At 32.8% G+C, this 19,847-nt stretch overlaps 1 protein-coding gene across 1 annotated transcript; it reads left to right on the top strand.

The window, feature by feature from the left end:
• Positions 1-1,708: 1,708 nt before the first annotated feature.
• LOC136988261 (RNA polymerase-associated protein CTR9 homolog) lies at positions 1,709-15,624 on the top strand. The gene is given in 4 exon segments (XM_067286119.1): positions 1,709-1,746; positions 1,827-1,932; positions 11,587-14,482; positions 14,485-15,624. Coding segments are annotated over 2 exon segments (3,654 nt in total). The 5' UTR covers positions 1,709-1,746; positions 1,827-1,932; positions 11,587-11,604; the 3' UTR covers positions 15,261-15,624.
• Positions 15,625-19,847: the final 4,223 nt, after the last annotated feature.

Genomic DNA, 19,847 nt, shown 5'->3' on the forward strand with positions numbered 1-19,847 from the left:
TCATGTCTTGTATTACAGAACCTATAAGATCACTTTTCTTTTCTTTTTTAATAGGCATATCTTTAATACTTTTGTCTATGTCAGCTATTAAATCAACGGTTATTTTATTAGTAGGTAAGTTAAAGTCAGTACCTAAAATAAGAAGGTTTTTGACAAATTTAGGGATTTGTTTGTTAGTTTTGTTAATAATTAAACTATTTTCCCATTCTTTCCTTTCACTGGGGTTTTGGTTTTTTTTTTTTTAACTCTTTCCGCCCTGTGGGCACTAAGAGGGCCTCTTTTAGAAGGCCCATTATGGGTTCGGCCAGGCCCACAATGGGGCGACCGGGTGGTGAGGGACGGGGCCCGACATATCCGAACGGACCACCCCCGAAAAATTCCTGGGGATTATTCGACCCGCTCGGATTCGATCCCGGGTCCCCCAGAGCGGTAGGCTGCCACCTTGACCGCTCGGCCATCCGGCCGTCTTCACTGGGGGTTGGGTAACCAAAAAGTTTTTTTTAATTTTACATCTTTTTTATACTTATAGTTGTTAGCAATACCTTTATATGGATTTTCTTGATAGTTATGTCGGCGTAATACCTTACGTAATTGGTATTTTAGATTATTTCACTTTTTTGTTTTTCTTCTTATTACTGCTTTTATAATTTTTCTTTCGATCTTCCAAATCATGTGCCTTGGTATGACTTCTCTAATAGTTCTGCTTAGTTTTAAGGTATTTGGAGTATACTCTTCCCTCAAAAAGCATCGAAAATGGTTGATGTCGTGTTCCAGCGTTTCTATCTTCTTGGTAAGGGTTTTTAGCCTGTTTGTTACTTCCATTTTTTTTATTTCTTCAAATTTTAATTAAATTTGTTTAGTAGCTGTATTTATGTTTAACGTTGTTCTGAATATCGTCATTCTAACATCGTGGCTATGAGGGCAGAGGTTCGTTAACATCTCGAACCTCTGCCCTCATAGCCACGTTTTCAGTTCAGGAAAGAAGTGGAAGTCTTCACACTTTAAAAAGTTTTAAGCTGGGCGGAAAGTCTGAAAGGAGGAAGTCTTCGCTACCTTTAAACACCCAGTGTATATCTCCAATTTAGCGCCGAGCGACTTCTACGTCTTTCCTGAACAGGTGGCTAGGAGGGCAGAGATTCGAGACTAATGACGATCTTCAAAACAACGTTAGGGCCTATCTCAAGTCATTGGCGGCAACATTTTACGAAGAGGGAATTGCAAAGCTCGTCCTCAGATATGACAAATGCCTCAATTTTCATGGTGATTATGTCGAAAAGTAACCATGTTTGTACTTAACTTTTGGTAATAAATTTATTTGTTATTTACACTTATATTTGTTTTATAGACCATCGGAGGTTGAAAGGAAACCGCCCTCGAAATTTTTATACTCCGTCTTGGCAACATCATTTGTTGCATAATTCGTTGCAATCTGCATTGTGTTCTCGACATAGTAAATTACAGTTTATGTTTGTATTTTGAGTCTTGCGATCCTTATCAGTTTACAGGTCTGAAACAGGTCTGTAAATTTGCCGAAAACGTTTGTTCTGTGATTAAAGTTATTGCTTAAAAAGTACGAATGGTGTGTTTTTTTGATTTTATCGTCAAATCTTGGATTATCAAAACGGAATTTTTTGAGTTGGCTACTTTTGGGCTATTTATAAAAAATTTTTGGCTACAAGAACTAAACACATCTGGCAATGCTGGTCAGTTCGTTATGCGACTCGATTTTTATTATATACAGTATTGGTAAGTGAAGTATTTATTTTTGCTTATAAAATAATTATGTTAAGATATATAAACAGACTTATATTCTATGTGCATTCCAGATTATAATCAAATAGAAGACCGACGGCCGACGTTTATGTTTGGATGGAAATGAGTTATTCGTTTTTAACTAAATAATATTCTTTTGGATTACTTTCAATTAGAAACGTAAGTGAAAATTAAAGTAAATTTAACCAGTACAATGAGTGAAATGTATAACATACAATTCTTGTATTGTTTGTTACACACAAGATATGCCTTACATGTTTGGTAATAGCAATTCATTTCTTTTGAATAAATGCAACTATAAATAAGACAACTAACTTATTTTAACGGTTAATGTTACCACAGCCTACAATAAGAAACAGCCTAGTCAAATGGGGGAAATCCCATTGAAGAGTTGTGTCCAAACGAAAATATTTTCTCCCGCTAGATGGAGCCACACAACGGACCATAACAACACACACTGATTAAGTTATCCTAGCTACATGCTGTCATATGTTCGTAAAATAAAACAGTAATTCAAACAGGATATAGCAAATTATTGATTTTTTTTAATTAAGATTTTGCCCGGATTTCTGCAGAACAATCTAAAACAATAGACATGTTATCAATAATTATCTAGACGGTTAAATGCGATAATAATTAATGGGCTAGATGTACTGTACCTATTCTGGTCATATTAAAACAATTTTCAACTTTAAAAAATATTTTTATATCCTTACAATTTTTTAAAGCAATGAAACAGTAAAAATAATGCAAAAAACATGTTCTCTTTTACTTTATTACAATAATTTTTATTAATTTTAACATTTTATAAACAAAATTTAAATTTTTTAAAATATACAAAAATCACGAGTTTTCACCAGGCCTGTACCAGTTGTGGCCACCCCATGTTTATAGAGGTGCCACTTTTATTATTTTTCTTGATAAAGCTTTATTATTTGACGTTTTGGGTCTATGATTCTCCCGAATATAAGTGTCGTTCACAGTTCTTATGTAGTTGGAAATGTAGGGTCTGATGAATTTTCTTAGAATTACATTACACAGTATATTTTGGTGTCCATCTTTACCACACATAAACAATGGATTTTTCTCCATCCAAGGAAGAATAATCTTACATAAATTATGCATCACAGCTGGTTGCTGAATTAAAAATGGTAAGCCTGCATGAATAGCCTTCTCCAGTTGCTGCAAAAACCCAATAAACTCTACTTTTGGATATAAGAGCCCGCCTAGATCATTTAAATTTATTATGCCCATGATAGGTGCAGGGGATTTCACTGATGCAAGTATGTCCAAACAGTCGGAACATTCAATTTTCTCTTCGGTGATACGTACTAAGTATCCAGCAATGTATGCCATTGTAGCAGATTGAATGTTTGGCTTTATAATATTGGAAGGTCTAATCTCTAGCTGTTTCAGTTGTGGCTCAATATGCTTAGTAACTTCCTTGATAGTATAGTTCTTATCCATGCATGCCTTTAAAAATAATAAATTATTATTATAATGATTACTTTATTAGGTATATTAAATTAAATTAAATTAGGTCTATTAAAGTAATTTATTAATCAAAATATAATACCTGATTTACAATAATGGACATGTCTTCATTAGGAGACATCCATTCCTCACAATCTAAGCTTTCTGCATTGCTTTCAAGGGATGCACTAATTAGTCCTGTTTTAAGAATTGTATGCAGTCCTTGCATTATGCTGCAGGCGTTTGTCTGGTCATTGAATCCAGACATGGACCGCAGTCCACTAAAAAGGTTCTCTATATCATCTGAATTGAATTTTCTGGTTAATATAAAATCAAAACCATTCTCCAACAAATACCTGATACACAGAACAGTGGATCTGGTTGTGAGACAAGCAGCTTCATAAGTTTGCTTACTGATAAATTGAACATTGGGACTGTCACAGCTATCTTTCCAGGACTGTAAATATCCCAAAAACTCACCATCCAACCAATTGAGCCTTTCATCATTAGCAGAAACAAACTGCATCACTGTTGCATTTCTGGAATGAATGTGGTGTTGAGTATTGCTGATATTGTGAATAGCAAACCATTTTTGCATCATTTCCAAATACTCAATTGTGCCCTCGGCCTCAACAAAGTTCAAGTTCCCAAACCTGTGTCCGTGCTTCTGTAAAAACTTCAGTGCAGCAATTACATTTTGGCTGCATATGTCCACTGCACGCTTAACCTTCATCTTATCAAAATTTGTTGGATAGACATGTTTAAAAGTTAAGCATCTTACTGGTTTAATAACATGATCTCTCTGTAGGTGAAACAAGTTTCGGAGAAATACACCACTAATATGTTTTCCATGATTCACCATTACCCTACTTGGAGAAAGAAGCAATGACCAGAAATTTTTTAATATATGACATGGATCATATGATAGGAATATTGAACGATTATTATCCATTGGATGTGGAATCTTTGGAATTGGAGGGTTAACAGCACTAAGTAATTCAAATAACTTAACATTTTTACTATGGCCATCAGCAACTATCCTGAGTACTTTTAGACCTGCTGTCTCCACTGAATGAATCACATCTAAAGTTAAAGTATAAAGTTCCTGACCTTTTAAATCATTGATAAAAAAATATGCAACAGGAATTCGAAAATTTTTTGATAATCCTGAAAACACAAAACACAGGAGACTATTTGCTGTGACATGTTCAAGTCCAAGTTGTTTTTCCAGGCCATTCATTTTTACTGTTCCCACTACTTCGTCTGCTTGCTTGTTATACTGTTGATTAGGTTTAATGGTCATTTCATCCAAAATAAGTGAACCTAATTTTTCCACTTGTGACAACTTTTTTGCCTCCTGAGTTAATCGTTGCTTAATTAGGGAACCCACACTAACCCCAGAAACAGAGCCTATATATCTTTTCAATGTTGATTTTGATGGTAATGATAAAAGTGGAGTTTTCCTAGCAAATGTATATGCCCTAGAAGACTTTTTGCTCCATAAGACACAGTATTTTACTGTGTTGTCACTCCAACGAGGCTTTTGTTTATTGTAAACAACCAGCTGTTCAAGTATGAAATCTGCTTTGCAGTTACCTAAAAGTACAATATAATTTTATTAGTCACTAACACAAATCTGCCAAAAAAGTTAAACAATCAATAGCAGATTACATAAAACCAATTTTGTGTTATAATGTACTATATTGATATAATAGGATATTAGGAATATTAATATGTTATCACATGAATTATTGTAACATACCTTGGGCACTGTCATTCTCTAAGCTTTCTATATGATATTTTTCAAGCTTTCCAGCTAACAATTTATTTTCTGCTTTCAATCTACGTTGTTCTTCATACAGGCGCTTGATAGTGTAATCTTGTCTCCTGCATTTCTGCTCCAAAGTTTTCAGTCTTCTCTTGTCAGAATTCAGTTTTAACATTGTATAACTTGTCCCTACAGAAACTTCTATACCAGATGCAGAACTAGATGGCCTTATGTCACAGTCTGAAAGTTCACATCTGGCTGTGGAACTAGAGAACCTGCTTTCATAGTCTAAAAAAACAGCTCCGTCCACAGGACTCATTAATGGAACTTGATCATGTACTTGTTGCTCAGATTGAACATGCTTTCGTTTGGTACCAGTACAAACTCCTTTCTTGGGACTAACCTTTTTTACTTCTCTTCTGGCTTCTTTACAAACAATCTGCTTATAGGATGGGTATTCGGGAAAAACGCTTGGGACGGCATTTCGAATCAATATTCTCTTTTTCAATCCTGGTTTATAATCTGATTCTAGAAAGTGCTTACTGCAGACAACTGACCAGTCACTTGGCTTCCAAAGTTTGGAACTGTTTTCATCTGTAAATTTTAAAAAGAGTTAGCTTATACAGTAAATCTATTAGTTATACCATCTATAAATAATTTGTATGCATAAATAGATAAATTGTACAAAAATTTAAAATGCAATTGCAATATAGCCTAATCTCATTGAAGTTAGGGGTTGTGCAAAAACCGTACTTGTCCTCATTAAGGGGGAGTATATGTATTTAATTTTATTTGTATTTTAAAAAGCTGAAATTAAATGCTTTTCAAATACACCCATGTAGTTTTCAGCAATGTCTTTCTACCGTTTTTGAAATATCCGAGAAATTTGATAAAAGGAAGTAATATATAAATTTTCGAGGGTTGAAATTTTCCATGTGCTTTTTTAGGGAGGTTTTATAAAAGCCACAAAAGATCATAATGGGAAGGGGAAGTAAGATTTGGGAAATATGGGGACACGTGGTTTTTGCACGAACCCTTACAGCATATAATAAAATAATTGCAAAAGTGTAGCATCAATGGCAAGTAGCATAGATGTTATAAAATTATTCGTTTTTCCTACATTATTTAATTATGGAGTATTAAATAAATCTTACCTTTTCTACTGACAGCTTTTATCCATTTTAAACGTAAACTCTCTTCCGCTGGATATTCGTGAAAACTTGTTCCATCTTTTTTTGATTTATTTGATGTACAAAACGGCACAGAGCAATGAACCATTTTAAATCAAACTTTATAAAAATTTACCAATATCTTGATGTAAAATATTTTCAAAATTTTAATTTTTTAAATATATTATAACCACGTCTTTACAACAGAATTAGCATTGATCACTTGATCGAATAGTCCGGTCATCAGCGCTCCTAGTGAGGACTATGTGCAAACCGCCTCAGGAATCGACACACGTGTTCAGAGCAAATGACTAGGCTGTTTCTTATTGTAGGCTGTGATGTTACCTATGGTAGCGAACATGGCGGCTTGTCTCTGAAACAGTGGGGACGCATGTTCTAACCTAACCTATTCTAATAAATTACCATAATTATTGCCAACCAAATTATTAAAATAGGAGTAATTTATTAGAATAGGTTAGGTTAGAACGTGCATCCCCACTGTTTCAGAAACGAGCAGCCATGTTCGCTACCATAGGTAACATTAACCATTTTGACTAAAGATTATGGTGTGGATGTAGAACTAGTTAAAAGTAATGTGTTTTGTTTTTTCTTTATTCACATTAATCAGGGACTCAGACTCACAGCCAAGAAAAATTTCAAAAAACCATTTTATTTACACTACAGTAGAGCGTTGATAAGTGGAACCAATTGGGGACTGGGGTCCTTCCAATTAATGATTTGTTCCAGTTTCCGACTTTGTACGAAAAAATACATTAACCTGTCCGATGTTCAAATTTTTCTTTGTTGCGTATCGCTTCCTGTTGAATTTTTCTCTGTTGCATGTCGCTTCGTGTTGAATTTTCGTCGATTTTAAGCCTAACGAAAATTTTTATAATAATCATCGAGGCTATCGTATCGTTAAAAATTATTTCTGCATTTTGTACAAACAAAATAAATATATTAAAGAATATAAAAAACATGAAAATTATACTTTAGAAGTAAATTTAGTATCAAAAACATTCGATTCAGCACGACACAGTCCGACTGAAAATCGTTCCACTTTCCGGCCATTCCACTTACCGACGTTCCACTTTCCGGCCATTCCACTTACCGACGTTCCACTTATCGACGCTCTACTGTACTATGCATTTTGGGTGACAACCGTATTGGTTACTGTCCTCAAGCTTTTTCTCAAGATGAAAAACGTTCTTAAACCGTTGACTGTTTGATTGGGAATGTTAAATCTGTCCATGGTTTAAGAATACCTTTTATTAATCATGATCAATGCAGATAGTGGAAAAGAATGATACAAATACATTGATGTTTTTAACTGAGGATATTAATCTTTACATAAGTTCAAAGTACAGTCAAACCTGTTTTTATGCGGGGGATAGGGACCGCATTAAAAAAAACGCATTAAAAAAAATCTCACGAAACTTCACGAATGGCTGTAAAAAAATAGTTTTCGCAACACAATTAAAAAATATTTTTTTTATGCGGTCAACAGGGACCGCACAAAAAAGTCTCACATAGAAAATAACTCAAAACCGTACGAAATAGAATTTATTGACAACAGATGTCAGCACTTGACTGCATCGTCTGGTCTATCGTCTGTTTTACATATTTTTGTCCAGGTGGTGTTTTGTTGACTTAAAAAGTAAATTATTTCATTTTTCGCATATTCATGCAATAATATTACTATAATAAGTGCATTTATGCTATAATAAGTTTATTTAGCTATAATAAGTCAACGTGAGACATGACGAATCGCACGAGACTAGTCGCCAACTATACCGCACAAATTAAAAATTCGCATTAAAAAAATCGCACAAATAAAAATCGCACATAAAAAGAGCGCATAAAAACAGGTTTGACTGTATATTGAATTAAAATATATAGATTTTGCAGAAATTTTAATCTGATATTTGACTACAATTAATTACAAAATTGTAATAACAATAATGAATAATTTATAGTTTAATTTATTTTTATATTCTCTTTACATTTAAAGATTTTTCTTTTTCTGTTTATATATGACTTCAAAATTTAAATTTTGAGTCATATAAATTTATACTCTAAATGCTCTAAATTTTTAAAAACTGCTGTTTTTTGTTTTTTTTCTGAAGATGATTGTTTTATCATCAAAAGTTCTTGTAAATATATTTGTTTGGGTATACTATAGATTACCACCTATGGAATTTCAGGTCTTTGGGTATATATCTGAACTCAGGAGACCGAGACGAGTTCAACGATGCCCTACTTTTGGACCGGAGACGAAAAATAAGAAAGTTATAAAAAATTTTCCAGCGATCGCACAATGATAGGGAGTCGCATCGCTCTCTCTGCTAAGTCGGCCTCGCTATCGCGATTGGGAGTCATGTCGCTTGCCGTTAAAATTGCTTTTAGTAGACGTTTCTCCCTTTTTTTACTTTGTTCAAGAACTACCGTGAATCAATAAATAGTGACGTTTAGCACATGGCGGCCTGCTGGCGGCTCCCCTCCGGGAGGTCAGTCGGGAGCACGAACAGTGGGAACGGCCGCCATGTTCGCTGCCATAAGTAACATTAACTGAAATGGAGATTGCACGATGATCGGAAGTCGCGTCGCTCTCTCCACTCTTGTATCGCATGTTTAACCCTACTGGAGATGACCGTAGTCCGACGTCATGGTTTGCAGACTTTACCGCAAGATGGCAGTACTAGCAACTATGGTGCCGTCTTCATGAGAGCATTAAAAAAGTATGGTAACTTAAAAAGTAGATAACTTTTTTATTTTTCATCTCCGGTCCAAAAATAGGGTACTGTTGAACTCGTCTCGGTCCCCTGAGTTCAAATATATAATCAAAGTCCTGAAATTCCATAGGTGGTAATCTATAGTACACCCATTTGTTTTTTTTAACTCAATTTTTATCTTTTAAAATCAAGATAGTATTTTACTTTTGTTTGATATATTTTGGTGTATGCCTAGATATATTGCATTTTAGAAAATAACATTCTGATTACTAAAAATTCTTTAAAGTACCTTCTAAAAAACTTCAGTACTTGCTTACTCATATATAGATTAGCATTTTTGATCCTTTCCTCTGGATCTTCATCAGGTCTATGGATTTTTAGACTTGGAATGCTTTTGATTATCTTCACAAACGTTGCTTTTCAAATATCATTGTGTTCTTTAAAAATGTGTTCATTTCCTGTATATGTTTAAGTTTAAAATCATTTGGTGACATTGATATAATAAAATAATAATCTATGCAACAGTTGAGGTTTCTTTAAAATAATAATCCTTGTGTTTTTGGCAGTTTTTAAATAACATTTCTTGCATTGGTTGCATGGTTTTTTTTTTTTTTTGTTTTTAATAGTCTGCCAAGCATAGGACAACCATTTTCTTTTCCTTTGAAATTAATAATTGTCTTTTGCTTTTTGGATTTATAAATTTTTAGTGCTTCCAGTGCTCCGATATCTAATCACCTGGATTGTATTGTGATGGAGGCATTCTGTAGATCGGCATAGATGTCATTGTCTGAAGCATGAATGAATAAGGCAATGGTGTATTTCTTGTTGGTGATGTCATAATTATGTTTTGCTAATTTTTTTTGTAGAGTATATGTGGTGGAACTGATGTGTTATAATTTTCAGTGGATTCCATGGTCTGTTACTGGAATGTGATACACTCCCAGTAAGTGGAATTGGTTGGTTATGTCTTTGTTGTTGCATAATAGGTTGTATATGGTTTTTTTAAAAACATAGAGGAGATGTCACACCAACAATTTTACTGATTCAAGAGAAAAATTCACATAAAAAGGCATTAAAGAACATTTTAAAAAACGTTTTAATATCCTGTGAGCGCTTTCGACGTATTTATAAATGGTTAAATTCCGGTTCTGCCTGAAGACAGCGTTTATAAATACAGTAGAGCGTCGTTTATCCGAAAGCTGGTTAACCGAAAGCATTCCAGTCGGACTGTGTCATGCTGAATCGAACGTTTTGATACTAGATTAACTTCTAAAGTATACTTTTTTTGTTTTTATATTTTTCAATATATTTATTTTGTTTGTACAAAATAAAGAAATAATTTTTAACGATACAATAGCCTCGATTATTATTATAAAAATTTTCGTTAGGCTTAAAATCGGCGAAAATTCAACACGAAGCGACACGCAACGGAGAAAAATTTCAACATCGGATAGGTTAATATATTTTTTGTACATAATCGGTCATCCGAAAAAATCAGTTATACGAACAACCCCAGTCCCCAATTGATTCGGATAAACGACACTCTACTGTACGTCAAAAGCACTCACAGGATATTAAAACGTTTTTAAAATGTTCTTTAACACCTTTTTATGTGAATTTTTCTCTTGAATCAGTATATAGTTTTTTTTTATTTTTTTTTATTTGTGGTTTTAGGCCCTTTACCACTCAGAGAGTACAAAAAGGCCAGAGGTTGTATATAGTAAGATTGATATGTATGCTATTTTGGCATTCTTGTGTATGTATATAAAGAAATTCTTTATAACTCAAGCATTGACACAAAAACAGCCTTTAATGCAGCCTTTTTAATTCTATTTTCTAACATTTTCAGCCATTTTGAAAGGCCTTTGTCAGGAAATATAATAATCAAATGATTCTTATTTTTAAATCGACATTTGTTCTGGAACGTTATACATTTTTAAATTTTCATTTATGTGCACTCTCGTATATTCATAAATACAATCTATAATGATACGTGTACCAATATACACAAAAATATATACATATAAATATATGTATATATGTGGTGCCCATCCCCCAGGCTGATATCTTAAAAGTCACAAATACTGAATTTTAAATACAAAAATGACTGTAGTTACATCCTGTCAGAAGAAAAGCACTGAACTTATATAGACTTTTTAAACCATTGTTGTTACAACAATGGTTTAAAAAGTCTACTCTTCTTCAAGCCATGTTGAAATGAGCTACAAATCAATGAATTGGTATCAGTTTAATTTTGATTGGCTGATGAGATGTTACAGAAATGCAGAAATGTGTAGTTACTCCATAGATACACTTTTACTGCATTTGACCTTAATGAAAAATGTAACCTTGGAATTTTTTTTATTTCATTTCTCATATAATAATAGAAACATTATCTTTATTTACATAATTTCACAATTTTACACAGAACCAATCTATCATATAAGTCAATGGTTGTCTGTGTCTGTATGTGGATGTGTGTGTGTATAGGCCTATATAAATAATAAAATTATATACAATATTTTATACTGAATATATATCACATAATTATTATAGTGGATAAATTGTTTTCAATTTAATTCTTCAAAAAAAAATCTTACATTGTACTCTGTAACTTATTTCATATTAATTTACATTAATTTTACATTGATCCACAATCACTTTTTTACAGAATTAAAAATAAATCAATATGGCTTCACAATCAATAGAAATTCCCTTGAGGGATACTGATGAAGTCATAGAGCTAGATTTGGATCAGATACCTGATGGAGATGAAGTTTTAGGAATTCTAAGTCAAGAACAAGCACCATTAAATATATGGGTTACATTAGCATTAGAATATTATCGGCAAGGTAAAGTTGATGAATTTGTGAAGATATTAGATGTATCTCGAACAGATGCTAATCTTGATTATAGAGAATTTGAAAGGGATCAAATGAAAGCTTTTGACACATTAGCTGCATATTATGTACAACAAGCTAATAAAGAAAAGAATAAAGACAAGAAAAGGGAACTTTTCACTAAAGCAACTTTACTGTATACAACAGCAGATAAGATCATAATGTATGACCAAAATCATCTTTTAGGTAGAGCTTACTTTTGTCTTTTAGAAGGGGATAAGATGGATCAAGCAGATGCACAGTTTAATTTTGTGTTAAATCAGTCTCCAAACAATATCCCATCTTTACTTGGTAAAGCATGTATAGCTTTTAATAAGAAAGATTACAGAGGAGCCCTTGCATTTTATAAAAAAGCATTGAGAACTAATCCAAAATGTCCTGCAGCAGTTAGACTTGGAATGGGACATTGCTTTTATAAATTAAACAAACATGATAAAGCAAGATTAGCTTTTGAAAGGGCTCTTCAATTAGATTCCCATTGTGTAGGAGCATTAGTTGGACTTGCAGTATTAGAATTAAATCAGAAAACACCTGATTCTATCAGAAATGGTGTTCAAATGCTATCAAAGGCATATTCTATTGATCCATCAAATCCTATGGTTTTAAATCATTTAGCTAATCATTTCTTTTTTAAAAAAGACTATGATAAAGTTCAGCATTTAGCATTACATGCATTTCATAATACAGAAAATGAAGCAATGAGAGCTGAAAGTTGTTATCAGCTTGCTAGAGCATTTCATATTCAAGAAGATTATGATCAAGCATTTCAATATTATTATCAAGCAACACAATTTGCTTCACCATCATTTGTTTTGCCACATTTTGGATTGGGACAAATGTACATATACAGAGGAGACAGTGAAAATGCTGCTCAATGTTTTGAGAAGGTTTTAAAAGTTCAACCTGGAAATTATGAAACAATGAAAATTTTAGGTTCCCTTTATGCTCATTCTACAAGTCAATCAAAAAGAGATCAAGCAAGAAGTCATTTAAAAAAAGTGACAGAACAGTTTCCAGATGATGTGGAAGCTTGGATTGAATTAGCACAAATTTTAGAGCAGTCAGATATACAAGGAGCTCTATCAGCTTATGGTATTGCTACTCAAATTTTAAATGAAAAGGTACAGGCTGATGTACCACCTGAAATTTTAAATAATGTTGGAGCTTTGCATTTTCGTTTAGGAAATTTACAGGAAGCCAAACGATATTATGAAGCCTCTTTGGAACGCTCTAGATCCGAAGCAAGACATGATGAACATTATTACAGTTCCATATCCGTAACAACAACATATAATTTAGCTCGACTCATGGAATCTTTGTTTCAATTTGATATGGCTGAACCTTTATATAAAAATATCTTAAGAGAACATCCAAATTATGTTGACTGTTATCTAAGACTTGGTTGCATGGCAAGAGATAGGGGTCAGATATATGAAGCTTCTGATTGGTTCAAAGAAGCATTACAAGTTAACCAAGATCATCCTGATGCTTGGTCATTAATTGGAAATCTTCATTTAGCTAAACAAGAATGGGGACCAGGGCAGAAAAAATTTGAACGTATTCTCAAACAAGAAGTAACTGGCAATGATACATACTCTTTAGTTGCTCTTGGAAATGTATGGTTACAAACTCTTCATCAACCAACAAAAGACAAAGAAAAGGAGAAAAGACATCAAGATAGAGCCTTGGCAATGTACAAACAGGTATTAAGATGCGATCCACGAAATATTTGGGCAGCTAATGGAATAGGAGCAGTTTTAGCTCATAAAGGTTATATATCTGAAGCAAGAGATATATTTGCTCAAGTAAGGGAAGCTACAGCAGATTTTTGTGATGTTTGGTTAAATATAGCTCATATTTATGTTGAACAAAAGCAATATGTTGCAGCCATTCAAATGTATGAAAACTGTTTGAAAAAATTTTTTAAGTATCACAATGTAGAAATTTTAATGTATCTTGCTCGTGCTTATTTTAGATGTGGAAAGTTGAAAGAATGTAAACAAGTATTACTGAAAGCACGCCGTGTGGCACCTCATGATACAGTTTTATTATATAATATTGCTTTGGTTTTACAAAAATTAGCAACACAAACATTAAAAGATGAGAAAAGTAATTTAAAAACTGTTCTTGCTGCTGTTCATGAATTAGGGTTGGCTCATAGATATTTCCAGTATCTTAGTGTTCATGGTGATAGAATGAAATATGATTTAGCCCAGGCTGCTGCTGAAGCACGACAATGTCAAGATTTATTAAGTCAAGCTCAGTATCACGTTGCAAGAGCAAAACGTCTGGATGAAGAAGAACGTGAAGTGCGTCGCAAACAAGAAGAGGAAAGGGAAGCACTTCGACAGAAATTAGTCGACGAACAACGTCGTCTTGAAGAATGGCGTCAAAAGCAAGAAATGGAATTAATTCAGAAACGTCAGGAATTTGTAGAGAAAAGTAAAAATAAATTACTATTCACAGAAGTGGTTGAGGAGAAAAGGAAAGGAGGTCGTCGTAAAATCCACGATGATTATATTACAGATGGAAGTAGTTCAGAGAATGAAAATGAACCAAAAAAGAAAAGAAAGAAGAGAGCATCAAGTGGTTCAGAAGGAGAAGGTGGTGAAAACAAAGAAAGAAAGAAAAAGCATAAGAAAAGACATCGTGCTGAAGATGGTGGTAGTGAGGAAGAAAGCAAAAGCATGGAAGAAGAAAAGCTGAGCGTAAGAAAACAAAAGTATCTGACGATGGCTTAACAGCCAAACAACGTAGTCGAGTTGTATCTAAAGCTACAATATCCTCTAGTGATGATAGTGATAGTGACAAAGAACCTCCACAACCTACAATTCCTCCCAGTCCATCAAGCCCAAGTGGCAGTGAAGAAGCTCAGACCAATAAAAGAAGAAGAATAGCTTCAGATTCTGAAAGTGAAGGAGAAAACGAAGAGAAAAGGCGACATGTAGTGTCTGATTCTGAAAGTGATGCAGGAAGTGATAAAAGAAGTACGACAGAATAGCTTCTGATTCAGAAAGTGAAAATGAAACAAGGAAACCACAAGATAGCTTCTGATTCAGAAAGTGAAAATGAAACAAGGAAACCACAAGTAGCTTCAGATTCAGAAAGTGAAAATGAAACAAGGAAACCACAAGTAGCTTCAGATTCAGAAAGTGAAAATGAAACAAGGAAACCACAGGTAGCTTCTGATTCAGAAAGTGAAAATGAAACAAGGAAACCACAGGTAGCTTCTGATTCAGAAAGTGAAAATGAAACAAGGAAACCACAGATGGCTTCTGATTCAGAAAGTGAAAATGAAACAAGGAAACCACGGATGGCTTCTGATTCAGAAAGTGATGATGGAGAAACAAAGAAACCAACCATAGCATCAGATTCTGAAAGTGAGAGAGATACAAAAGAGCAACATATGGTATCTGATTCAGAAAGTGAGAGAGAGATGGATTAAAGAAAATTTGCATCAGAAAGATAAATTGAACCATCTGCAATTAAACTGTCATTCACATGTCTTTCTATTAAAAAGTTTAATAGCATTTTAAAAGCAGTTTGTGACATGCAAGAATGAAGGCTATGTTTGCCATTGACCGATAGTAGCATATGGTAATAATAATAGTAAGATTATGGATTGTTATTAATGGAACATTCATCTTATTCCTTAAACTGATTTTTTGGAATTTATATTTCTTACTCTAAAGTGAAATATAAAGTTTGAAAAAGCCATTAAGGAATAAATTGATACTGAATTTTTCCTTTTCTGTAAGTATTGGTGTATTCTGTTACTTTAAATAAAACATGTATTTTTGTCATAAAAATTGTTTTTTACATTATATAAAGTTACAGCACACAGTATTGTAATTAAAATTCTCAATGGTATCTTTATTGTCATTCTTATAGAAAAAATAAGATACAGTAGATTCTCATTTTAATGGATTACTTGGACTGCCGAAAACCCTCTGTTATTCCAAGAATTTGTTATATCACAAACAGTGAATATTCTCGCACAGCCAGGAAAATATCAGTTATTTGAAAAAACGTCTATTTCTTAACCTCCTACATATAAGAAATACCTATACTTGAAATTATTCAGTCTCTTGAGGTCTCTAGTCTTTATTCTCTAGGAACACTTACGTTACAAGATCGTATATAATACCATACGCGTGTACAACAAAGGTGACTGAAACCGTACACACTGTAAGCATGAAAAGAGCCAATTACGTATGCTCATTAGCAGTTCACTTGACTTTACGATTTGTTTAAAAAAGTTGTCTATCTTGGTTTGTTTTGATGCTGCTTTTCTGCCTATTGAATGGAATACAACCACCACTTGATGTACACCCTGTTTGTTTATGCTGAAACTTGTCAGGAAGGTTTTCACAGTGTTACCATCTGTTTGTTCAAAATAAACCAGATATGGGGTCAAAAAAAGACTAAAATAAACCAAGTTTTTATGTCATTAAACTGAAAAATAAACCATTTTAAATAACCCCATCAGATAAATTAAATTAAAATATTACCTACAATACATCAAAAATATTGTGATTACAAAATTATTTTATTCAATTCATTATTATTTGCAGAAAAACAAGAAATAAATTGAGAGGACAAGGGTAATTAGTTGGCCTAGATAGTACCGATACAGATTTTGTCAAAGGGAAATAAGTAATGAAACTGGATGAGTCCCACCACCTTAAGAAAACAAAACTATACAAAAAGCATTTAACATATATTCATAGCATTTATCATTTTTTTGACAGGCATTTAATCAGGGTTGGCATGATTTAAAAAAAGTTTTAAAACATAAGCATTGGATTTAAAACATTTTAAAAAAATTCTTTAAAACATTTAAAATGACTTTTTTTTAAAATAAAACACTTGATATAGTAAAATAGAAAAAAAGCAGAAAAACTTCAACATAAGACTCAAGAATGTACAGAATGTTTTATTTAATATAGCATTTATAAATGTTTCTTTATGGAATGGCATTTTTAAAATTAACATGTACAAACATCAAAACAGGATTGACAGCAGTGGCTTCTTCAGCTTGAAGAATTTCTTTTTTTCAGAAATGTATAATGCTCATTAGTGTTTGTTTAGGTGCTTGAAAACCTTAACAAATTTTGATGCCTTTTCCTGTCCAAGTTGATTTCTAAGTTTTGAATAAACAAGTCCATAGATAGAGAAAATTCTCAAAATTCCTGCTGATGCTGAAGAAGCTACTGCTATGTGCAGCTATGTAACTAATTTTACAAGAGGTTCGTCAATTCTGTCATGTAGTGACTTCCACCATGTAAGAGGAGTGATATTAGTACAGACTCTGCAAATGTGTGTTGCAGAAATTGGCTAGTTTTTGCCAAGTATTTTAAAACTTAAGGCATAGCTTCTGGGTAGTAAGCGTGACACAGTTAGTGCAGCATCCTTCATACTGTGTGAGCTTTACACCCTGGTATATTGGGTCCAGAAGATTTGCTAAAAGGTGATAGTCTGTGATAGCCATATCAAATCTATCTTTTGCTGCTTGACTGACTCCAGTGATCCCAAGTTGTTGCAAGTCATTTTGAACACTATAAAAATAATAATATCATTATATGTATGAAATTAATGAATTTAATGAACACAATTTTGAAATTAGATTGGTTACAAAAAACAATTCTGGCTAATGTAACTTAAATCATAATTCAACTCCTTCACTGATTGTGCAGTCATTCATTTCTTTGCATTTTATCTAATGTAACAGCAATGATCTTTAAATATGTCAGCAAATCTTCAGCATCGCACTTAATTCCAAGGTTTTGAACTTTGACCACAATATCCTTGTGAATTAAGAGCCTGTTTTCATCACAAACCTGTTAACATATGATTTGTAACAGTTTTTAAGATTAAACATTTGATACTCATTATTCAATACTCATTGAGTACATGAGTAGATTAACTAGCATTCAAACCTCAACATAAAACTTTAATATTCAGCCTTTTTTTATTAACTTTTCAAATGTTTTTGGCCATTTGAATGACCTTCTTCAGGTCATTCAAATGATTCCGATTTCTATAAAACAAAATTTGTTTTTGGTTGATTGCATTTTTTGATTAGTTGATGTTTTCACAATAAATGAATCAATGCATTGTAATTTCACTTTGCTTTGTGATGCAGTGCCAGTGCCACTAGTGGAACCAGAACTGGTGGAGGAGTGCTTCCCACTGGTCTCAGACTCAGGTTCCTGACCTGCCAATCTAAATAATAAATACAGAAACAATAAATTAATTACTAATTAGGTGTAAATTTTTAAGATTACTACTATATACAGGCGTTTGAAAATTATTAAACTCAAGCAGACCAGTGCAGTATAAAATGTAGGGTTTCTCAAACGGGATTCCGGGATCCCGGTTGTTTTTTTAACCCGGGAAATTTCTTAAAAATTCACTTTTTTCTTATTTTACATTAAGGTTGAGGAAATTTTGCAAATAGAAAGTATAATTAACTCATAAACTGTCAGAATACATTTGTATTTATTGATTTTAAACCTACTTATTAGTTTTTTTTTAATTTTTGCTCGTTATGGCACGTCACAAATGGTCAATAATCAATACGTAGCTTATTTGTGGCAGGACTCCAAAAATTCTTTACTTGTCAGAACCTGTAATATCTGGAATAATTGTGCTTATGCTGTCTTAATTTTTAACCATGCCCAGTAGCTTCAATAACTGTGTAATGCCAGATTGTGCAAATTGGGCCAGGATACAAACGAGTACAAAGTCTGCAAGTATGAAGTTTTTTTCTTCATAATCTGATTATTAAAGACAAACGAACTGCCGAATTATTGGGCTACGATGTTTCTATTAAAGTAGTCGAGGTAGACAAATTAAGAATACTAGGGAACAAAAGAAGTACTACAATCTCAAAAACGAACTAGAAATCTTTCAGGATACAGGTGAAAAACACATAATATTTGTCGTCTCTTAAATGCATTAAACACGATTCCAATCACATCAATTGAATCAGAAAAGGCATTCTCAGTAGCAAGAATTTTCATCACTAAAATAAGAACCAGATTGAGTGATTGGAGTATTGACCATCTTTGCTTTTTAAAATCTTATAAAAATTTACAATATTTTGTATTATATTTTATTTTAAAAATCAAAAATTACCTTCTAAGTTAGAAGTTTGATCTAAATTCATTTTTCTTTAAATTTTCAACTCAATTCAAAGTCATTTTTGTTGTTGTATGCAGTTTCCAGCAAACTTTAATAAATTTTTTCTATTTGTGAAAATTTCTACGTAATTCAAAGGTAATTTTTAATATATATCTTACACAGCATTATTAATATGATTTTGGAAGTTGCAGAACGTATTAAATTACTTTAAAAAACGAAAAATAATTATATCATTTGATTTCATGATATTTTGTATATCTTAAAAATAATTAATTTTGTCCCGGGATCCCGGGAAATGGGAAACCCTAATAAAATGATACACTTTAGGATAAGAACCAAAATAATACACTTTATGCTTGAGTCTAATAAGTTACACACTTCTGTATGTTCACAATGATTACAATATGTAATTGTGTTCTATAAAAATTGAGTTATGACCAATGTATAACTTTATAGCAAGCTATAGAAAATTTTAGAAATTATAGTGGTTCAAAATACTTACCCAGCTGTTGCAATTCCTGTATATCATCCTGTAGGTGGTTATCTTAAATATGATTTTTCATACAAGTGATTAATGCAGCCATTTCTTTCATACATATTGTATTTTGCATTGCATTCTGCATGCTGGTTTTCCTGAATTTCCAGAAATTAGTTTGTACTGGTTCCAGATATTATCAAGCCTTCTTCCTGCACTCATTTTTCACTTAACAAATAACAACGATAATAATGTTTTTTTTTTTTTCCATCCAAGTATAATATTACAATACATTAGCTGTATTGCTAACAGCATGAACTGGCATGCACTGTCAGGAACTCTCCTCTTAGTGATAAAAGACGTGTGGCGTGCTTTCATGACCCATGAGAGTGAGAAAAATTTCCCATTCCC

Source organism: Centruroides vittatus, unplaced genomic scaffold (assembly GCF_030686945.1).
Source record: "Centruroides vittatus isolate TY-2023 unplaced genomic scaffold, ASM3068694v2 scaffold_324, whole genome shotgun sequence".
Lineage (NCBI taxonomy): Eukaryota > Metazoa > Arthropoda > Arachnida > Scorpiones > Buthidae > Centruroides > Centruroides vittatus.